The sequence below is a fragment of the Rhincodon typus genome, chromosome 2 (genome assembly GCF_021869965.1).
Source record: "Rhincodon typus isolate 14 chromosome 2, sRhiTyp1.1, whole genome shotgun sequence".
NCBI classification, from domain to species: Eukaryota; Metazoa; Chordata; class Chondrichthyes; order Orectolobiformes; family Rhincodontidae; genus Rhincodon; species Rhincodon typus.
The window spans coordinates 20,684,246-20,693,416 of NC_063333.1; the positions used below are offsets into that span (position 1 = coordinate 20,684,246).

Below are 9,171 nucleotides of genomic sequence, written 5' to 3' on the forward strand. Positions count from 1 at the left end.
TAGGACTTATTGTAGTTTTGGGAGTTAAAAATTGTTTAAGAAATCAAGAGAACTTCCTGCCACTACTGACAAAATCTTTCTATCTATCTGAATAGACAGAAGGGGCCTTGGGCAAAGAGGTTTAGATAAGCAATTAGAAAACTTCAGGCCTAGATACCTGAAGATGAGGCTATTAATTGCAGCAAGGAAGGCACGTGGCAAAATTTAAAGGCGCTTGAGATCTTAGAAGGCACTATTGCTAGAGGTGATTACTGAGAGGGAAAGTCAAGGATAGGGAAATTCAATGATACTTGTAAGTGGAAACTTTAATCATATCTGGCTTCCTTCAGGCTGAGTTGAATATCATAGCAAGGATAAGAATTTTTTTAAATTTGGGTGTGTTGAAACATAGAAACATAGAAAATAGGTGCAGGAGGAGGCCATTTGGCCCTTTGAGCCTGCACCACCATTCAATACGATCACGGCTGATCATGCAATCTCAGTATCCCATTCCTACTTTCTCTCCATGCCCCTTGATCCCTTTAGCTGCAAGGGCCACGTCTAGCTGTCTCTTGAATATATCTGATGAACTGGCCCCAACAGCTTTCTGCAGTGGACAATTCCACAGGTTCGCAACTCTGAGTGAAGAAATTCTTCCTCATCTCAGTCCTGAATGGCTTATCCCTTATTCTTAGATTGTGACCCCTAGTTTGGACTTCCCCAGCATCAGGAACATTCTTCCCATATCTAGCCTGTCCAGTCCCATCAGGATTTATATGTTTCTATGAGATACCCCTCGTTCTTCTAAATTGGTGAAAAAAATGCCATTATAAGTCAGTGGACATCCCTTTCCAAATGAGGATGGAAATTTTAATTAATTAAAACATTTAAAACATTATTTTTTAAGAAGTCTGTTTTCGGATACTCATTATAACATCTATATTTTCTTATTGTAGCCTTATGATTGACCTTGCTGAAGTTCAGAAGCAACAGCTTGTTGATCAGGTATTATGGTTGTGTTGGATCATATGCGTTGGACGTATTTTAAGTAGAAATAGGTTGATATTTTCTAATTTATTGTTAAAGCAAAATGGTTGTTAAAATAACATGAATTATGTGAAGGGAAATTGGGAAATCTTTGCATTTTGCCAGTACTGATGGTTTTGGTGACCCTTGGGGCCACTCTTTTTTTGGTGTTTGATTATTTTATGCATTTACAGTGGTTCGATTTGGATGAGGTGAGCGTTGGAAAGCTGCACTTGAAGTTCGAGTGGCTCTCTCTGCTGTCAGCGGCCGAGAAGCTGCCAGAGGTACTTAAACACTTTGTATACCAAGTTAAATTCTATTATTTTAGTTCAGATAGTGACACAACTGGCAGTTTATATTGATGTTTTGCAGGGCTTTTTTCTTCTCCCTGCTGTCACTGAATTTGAAATGCCTATATTGGGCTAAAATGATGAACTTAAACAGTTGCAGTTATTTACATGTTCCAATGATGTTTAAATGGGCCTTTCGAGCTAGATTTTACGTGAGACATTTGTATGTACAAAAGACACTTCTTCAATACAGACACTGGACTTATCAGTTTTGACATCATTATATTGCACTTTTCATTTTTAAGACACTCATTAGGGTCAGAATTTTGCTCTCCCTGAAGGTGCGAGAAGGGCAGATAATTGGGTGAATTGGCCTTTGAGAGATACCCAACCCCTTCTTGACACCTCAGCAATTAAGTGCTTGCTGAGTAGTTCATTGGATAACCACTTTGACTCGCCAGCAATTAGGGCCCTTAAGTGGTCAATTACTGGCCACATAAGGGCCTTAGCTCACCATAAGCCCAATTACCTACCTTATCTACATGTGGGAAAAGTGACTGGTTTCTCAATTGGGAGCCCAGGCATCCTGCCTGAAGGGTTGGAGAGGTGAGTGAGCTCCATTTGCCCAAATCTAGGGGAAAAGACAGGGGTAGTGTGGCAAGAGGTGGTCACTAAAAGCCATCTCCTGTCATTATCTGTGAAACCCTCCCAACCCGCAAAACCCCCATGATCCATGGGACTTGAAAGAAAAAGACTCGGCTCCTCACCATTTGGATCTTCTGAAGACCAAGCTCCAGTGACGATCTCCAGAATATGCTGGCTTCACATTGTCCAGAAGCTTCTAGCAAGGTGGGACTTCAATGTCAAAGCCTGTAATTCATCAAGAAACTCACCTGTCAGCTCTTCAGTTTATTTGAGTTTGATGTAGCAGGATTTCCTGTTGGTGGTTCACCACTGAACACACTTGCGCCAACTTAGTCAATGGACAATTATATATCTTTGAAAGTAACTTTTGAAGACCGTTATTAATGCCTTTTGAATTCTATTGTTACATTGATCAGTGTGAATATCAGTGGGATAAATATAATACGAGTTGAGGTAGCTTTAGAAAGCTGCTGCCACAGGGATTTTCTCAGAAATGGAAAAGACCAAGAGTCCAGCTTGTTGCTTGGCTATTGTAGGTGGAATAGGGGTGTGTCTGCTGTTTGGAACATCATATATAAAAGCATAGGAAACAGGAGCAGGAGTAGGCCATCTGGTCGATCCTACTCCACCATTCAATAAGATCATGGCTGATCTTTTTGTGACTCAGATCCACTTACCCATCCGCTCGTCATAACCTTTAATTTCTTTTCTGTTCAAAAATCTGTCTATCTTGTGCCCATCTCAAGCCTTTCCCAGTCTCCAAGGTGTTCACCATCCACTGTTCCTCTCCCAACTTTTATGGTGACCAATGGTACATTCAGCTCAATGTTTGAATTGACCTTTGCCTATGCCATTCTTTGTGCTTAGCTTTAAACTCAGTGCTGTAATTTTTTTAAACAACTGAAATTATTTTTATTGCTTTGTAAATCATGTAGCTTTTAATATATTCACCTGAGAAAATAAGGTACCAACTTGTAAAATTAGTTCCTCAGTCATTTTGCTTAATTAGGCCTGATTAAATAAGGTTTATCATTTCATTGATTTTATTTTACCATAAAGATAGTGTGTAAAATGTTGGACTTGCATCAAATCAGTGATTCTCTGCTAATCACAGCTGCGAAGACTGCAACACCTTGAGAGGGAGCAGGGTATATATTACTGACAGCAACTTTCAGATTTCCATATCTTACTGTAAATGTGTTGATATGTCAATTTCATATGGTAGTGCAATAGAGCACGCATCCTTAAGTATGGCAAACAATCAAAAATTACTTAATTAATGAGCTTCCTCCTTTTACCCTGCTATTACCCTGCTTCTGTTAGTCTCTGAAAAATTTATACTGTACATGAGGTGTCCTTGGGTCTTTAATAGTGTGTTTAGTCATAATTACTGCTGCAAATTGTCTTAGTTGTGATTTGCTACACAGCTTGATCAATGACAATCCTGCTGCAGGACACTTGGCATTTGATACAGTGCCACGGTACAGATTTGTGAGCAAAATCATTGCTCATAGAATGAAAGTGACAATAACATCAGGGAAACTAAATTAAAACCGAAAGAGCTGCGGATGCTGTAAATCAGGAACAAAAACAAAGTTGCTGGAAAAGCTCAGCAGGTCTGGCAGCATCTGTGAAGGAAAGAAAAACAGAGTTAACGTTTCGGTTCCGGTGACCCTTCCTCGGAAGACCTTTCTGAGGAAGGGTCACCGGATCCAAAAAGTTAACACAGGGAAACTAAGTTGGCTGATTGACAGGAAATAAAGAAGAAATGCTTAATCGATCTTCTTTGTACTGGAGGGACATTTGTAGTGGACTTCCCTAGTGGTTGGTGTTAGGACTGCTGCATTTCCTAACACATCTTAATTAGCTAGACCTTGTGTACCAGGAACACTTTCAAAATTTGCAAATGATTCAAAAGAAAAGAATACTATGAACTTGAAGAGAATGTTATAGAAAGTTCATAGACAAATTGATGGAGTGAGTAGACAAGTCGCAGATCAAATGCAATGCAGAAAATTATGAAGTTATTTGATTTGATCGGAAGAACACCTAAGACAATATAAACTAAAGAGTACAACTCTAAAAGTGCATAAGCAGTGGGACTCGGTTGTATACAAGCAGATGTCATTACAAGGGAGAGAGTGGTTAATAACGCATACAGCGTTTTGAGCTATATTAGTTATAGTGGCACAGAGTAAATGAGCAAGGAGTATATGTTATACTTGTGTCAGATACTGGTTCAGTGTCAGCTGGGGTATTGCATCCAGTTCTGGGCACAACACTTTAGGAAAAATATGAAAGCAGGGGGAGAGCGGGGGAGAAAAGAATCACAAGAATGGATCTATGGATGCAAAACTCTGAAAGTAGTTCCATAGACTGGAACTGTTTCTCTTGGAGAATAGAAAACTGAGAGGAGATCGAATAGAGCTATTCACAATCATGAATGCTCTGAACGGAGAGGATAGGGTAAACCGTTCCTATTGGTGGAAGGATTGAGAATGAGGGCACGGTTTTAAGATAACTGATAAAGCAAAACGGAGACATGGAAAGGTTTTTCAAGCAGAGTAGTTAAGATCTGGAATGCACTGCCTAGAAAGTGGTGAAGGCAGAGCCAATTGAGCTATTCAAGGGGGAATTGGATTATTATCTGAAAAATAAGAATATTCTAGGTTATGGGGAGAAGTTAGAGGAATAGCAGTGGATGAACTGATCATCTGGAGAGCAGATGCAGACACAAAGGGCTGAATGGCCCTCTTCTGGACTGTTAATAATTCCGTTATTGTGGAACACCAGAGAGCCTCTTTGCTGGTGCCAGGAAGGATTAAAACCACATCACTGAACTGGTTTGATCTTTGTTAGCATCTTTCCTTCAGGTTGATGCCACTTGTCATTACTTCGCCCTGACCAGAAAGACCTAGATCAATAACTATTCTTCCTCCTTGTAAACGTGGTGAATTTGCTAATATGCATTCACTATAATCTGTGTTACTTAGAGAGGAATGTCAGTGAATTGAAGATCCTTGTCGTGACTATGATTTTATTGTGCTATGAAATATAGAAAATGGAAATCTGAGATTTGAAGCTGATTTACTGCAAGCAAATTGACATAATGTAAAACTCCACTTATTTGTTCTCCAGGCAATGGCCAGCACCAAAGCTATTAAAGGAACAGCCAATGATGGGCTTTCCTCTGCTTTACTCATCATCTATCTCGACTCTGCCAGGAATCTCCCAGTAAGTGGAATTTTTTTTTTGCAGTGATGTACTAATATTGCTGTGCCATGATCCATTCTGCTGTCATCTTTCTCATTTTGTTTTAAACTGTGGCATGTAATTCTTAAGACTTCCTCCTGTCATAGCCTTATAACTGCCCAGTAATATTCTTGTTGAACATGTTTTGTGTCACAAATACCAGCATCTTTTAGCTTGTCATGACATAGCTTATCTACCTTACTGTTTTTAATATTTGTGGTAAATTGGGCTCCTTCTTTCAAGTTTCTGAATGGACTATTCTTGTGTTTTTCACAAGTTAATATATCTGGGCATAAGTGCTAAATGTCAATTACTTTGTTTATTCTTGAACGTGCTCTGCTGAATTTTATTCAATGTATGCTGACAAAATATTGTCAAAATGACTCTTTGCAACCGGATTTGTGTTCTAAGTCCCTTTGCTTACAATGAGTGCAGATAAATCTGCTTCAATTTGAACATTTTGTGCAGAGATCTTCTATCAAGTGTAGATTCTTGATGTGAACATGTGCAATATTTCTAGGTTTGGAAATTGTTGAATTTGATGTAAATTTTTACATTGACTGACTGAAAAACCATGTTTCTTTTAATTGTGCATGCAGAAGATTATTAAAATGCAATTTGTGCATTTATGATATATATGCAATAGTATTAAATGCATTGGCTGCTAGTTATCTCAACCTTCGGCTGTAATTTACAATAAACTGGCTGTTCCTCCGTTCCATTCTGCCTTTCCCTGCAGCACGTACCTGTCCTATCCCATCACTCTTTGCTTTCTCTTTCACTTCCATCTTCCTAAGAATGTCTACGAAGGAAACTTTGGGTCTGGATACTTACGAGAGAGGAGAGCAGCAGGACTAGTCTTTTGTGAAAATACTAGCTCAATCTTTAGAGACTTTTTTGTGAGTGCTCTATTCTGTTTGCTTTTTATTTTGTGTGTTGTGGATTGACACTAATACTGGAAGCTTATATATTTTGTTTGCAGCCTGTTTCAGAGCATGCTCTGATCTAGAAAATTGATGTGCAATTCCAAGAAAGTAAATGTTTAAAATTGATACCGTGTACAGGTCAGATTTAATCTTCTGGGAAGATATTTTCAAAAGTTGTGTATTAGTTAGTATGTAGAAGATGAGAAGGAGGAAAGACATAGAGCTTGCTTCCCTTTTTTAAGCGAGGAGGAGAAGCCCCTAGTTTGTTGCAAAAGTTAAATACACACTTTCCAAGATGAAAATAGATTTGTTTACAAAACACAAAGTAGGAAAAACATAAGATATAATTTCTCGATTGAAAGAGGAAGTTACCTGACTGCAACACCAAATAAAATGAAATTGATTTTTTTCCTTGTTTAAGCAGCGCTTATTTCTCAGCTTTTACTGGAAAATGAAAGGTCTGTTTTATTTAATGCATGTCAGTGCACTAGACTTGATTTCAGTTCAGTAAAAGAAAATTAAGGATCATGTAAATATTTTTGTATTACTCAATAATTTGTTTTCTGCAGACAGTATCGTCTGCTGGAGTCCAGTATAATGCTTGCTGGCTGACTTGTCTCTGTGCTTTGCCAAAGTGACTTACCTCCATGTGTGAGCAAGGTTATTTATCTTAGTTTTTGTCTGAGACAGGCCAAACTAGTCCTGTACTATTTTTATTCACTCCAAGGGATGTGGGCTTCCCTGCCTGTCTGTTGAGAAGGTGGTGGTAAGCTGCCACCTTTGGACTGCTGCAGTCCACGTGCTGTAGGTGGACCCACAGTGCTGTTCGGAAGTGAATTCCAAGATTTTGTCAGGTTTTCCGCAGGGACAGGTTGTCTTCAGTTTTCATTAAATTGTAAGGGCCGCCCAATTGCATGTCACAAAAACTGAATTATTACTGTGTAGAAGGAGGCCTTTGAATCCAATGAGCTTGTGCCAGCTCTTATAACGAGCATCATTACCTTTTCCCCGTACCTTTACACACATTTTCAATCCAAATAATCAGCCAATGCCCACTTGAATGCCTCAATTGAACCTGTCTCCAGTACATTTCCAGGCAGTGCATTCCATACCTACTTGCTGTGTGAAAAGCTTTTGCTCTCACATCACCTTTGCTTCTTTTTCACATCACTTTAAAGCTACGTCCACTTGTTCTTGTTCCTTTTTGGATGAGATCAACTCTTCAGTTCAAAATAATTCAACCAGTTAAATCAATCCCACTCATTGCAGTATCTAATTGTTTCCCATTTTCTTTTAAGACCATTAATAAACAGCAATCCAAGTCCTTCATTGCTCCTAATCCAACCCCTTACTTTGATTTTACGTTTTTGGATGTGTAACTTGTGCTTATCACCTATTTGTAAATGAATGCACTTAGTTTTCCATAAATTTGGTAATTACGTGCACTTCCAATTTGAAAAAAATCCTGTAAATGCTCACTTTGGGCAGTTTTAAGAATATTAATAAACCTATTTGAAAAGGATGCATCTTTTATAACTTCAACGCTTAATTTGTCGACCTCATTTTGGGTCACTTTTTCTTGGCACTAACTAACTGAAATGATTTCTGGGTATCTTTTTATGCTGCATTCTTAGAGAAAATATCTTGCATTTCATTTCAGTTCAAAGGGTTCTGGGTGGAATGTTGTGCTGATCTCTTTACCATAACAGAAAGGTGTTTCTGCATTGCATGTGCAACGTTAATCTCTGTTCATTCTTTCCTGCAACAAAGCGCAATCCATTTGAATTTAACCTTGACGGCTTGAAGAGGGCTAATATTTCCAAATCACTGAAGGTAATCTGATAATCATTTACTAAAGCCCACACAGAGTCAACCGGGATGAGAAAGAAGGTTTTAAGTTTAAATTCAGTATCTTCATTGATGTGATGCAAGAGAATTACTGTCAAAAACTGGCTAATGTCACTCAGTTTAAATGTCACATTAATTTACTAGCTGTGATATCTTATTACATAAAAGATAGTATTAAAACGCAAGTCATCATGATATGTGACTTCGGTAATGGTAGGCACTCATTAATTCAGAGCTTCTCAAACGTATTAGTTAATAGACCCGATTGGAATGGATCAGTAATCACTGATCCCCTACTTAAGTTACTGCACCATGTAGTACTCATAATACAAAAGCACTGTGTGGAAAGGGTGTTTACAAAATGCTTTTAAGAAAGTGGGGATTTTCTTAGTGAGATGGGTGTACCTGCTTCTCAGTGTAGAACTTACCTATCCTGGCAGGAGCCCTGAGATTGCAGGAGTTTAGATAGGACAAATGACAAGCGGTGTTGCACTTGGAGAGACCAATATAGGAGCAGGGAGAGGGCAGGATGTGAGGGCAGCAAGGAACACCTCTGAGCAGGGTTTATCAATTTTTCTTGACGAGCACAATGGACAGTTGCCCACATATTGGACCAGCCATATGTTGTCAATCTGGGAGGTCTCTGTCTCTGTGTGACAACCGTTGCATTATTTAGAATGCTGCAGTAATTTATAGTGCAGGAGACCATTTGGCCTATCAAGTCTGGGCTGATTCTCAGAGGTGCATTCCTGTTAGTTCTGCTTCCCCGCTGTCTCTGTAGACCTGGAAGATAATTTCCTTCCAATTTCTTATTGAAATCATTCACCTTCCGTGCTTCCCCACCCTTATTGGGCAACAAGTTCAACAAGGTCATTGCTGCCACTCTGTGTAAAACATTTTATCGGCTTATAAGAACAGCAGTTTACTTTTCAAAAGAATACATTGTTCTCTCTTTGCAGTTCCAAACTTGCCATTGCTATTATATGGCGTTATATTGATTACATGTGTAGTCGATACTGGAGAAATGAGCATGGAAGGGACAAGAGTGGCTGACGTTTCGGGCCTAGACCCTTCATCAGAAAAGGGGGAGGGGAAGGGGGTTCTGAAATAAATAGGGAGAGAGTGCGAGGCGGATAGAAGATGGATAGAGGAGAGGATAGGTGGAGAGGAAACAAACAGGTCGAAGAGGCGGGGATGGGGCCAGT

General features: G+C 39.2%; 1 protein-coding gene across 2 annotated transcripts; it reads left to right on the top strand.

Moving 5' to 3' along the window:
* The first annotated feature begins 927 nt into the window (after positions 1-927).
* On the top strand, positions 928-8,053 carry LOC125486966 (extended synaptotagmin-2-A-like). 2 transcript variants are annotated; one of them, XM_048616622.1, is made up of 4 exons: positions 928-984; positions 1,200-1,289; positions 5,079-5,174; positions 7,889-8,053. In XM_048616622.1, the coding sequence occupies exons 1-4, from the start codon at positions 940-942 to the stop codon at positions 7,958-7,960; spliced, it is 303 nt and encodes a 100-aa protein (XP_048472579.1). In that variant the 5' UTR covers positions 928-939; the 3' UTR covers positions 7,961-8,053. The 2 variants fall into 2 exon arrangements, with proteins under 2 accessions (XP_048472579.1, XP_048472576.1); XM_048616619.1 differs by lacking the exon at positions 7,889-8,053 and adding an exon at positions 5,990-6,149.
* Positions 8,054-9,171: the final 1,118 nt, after the last annotated feature.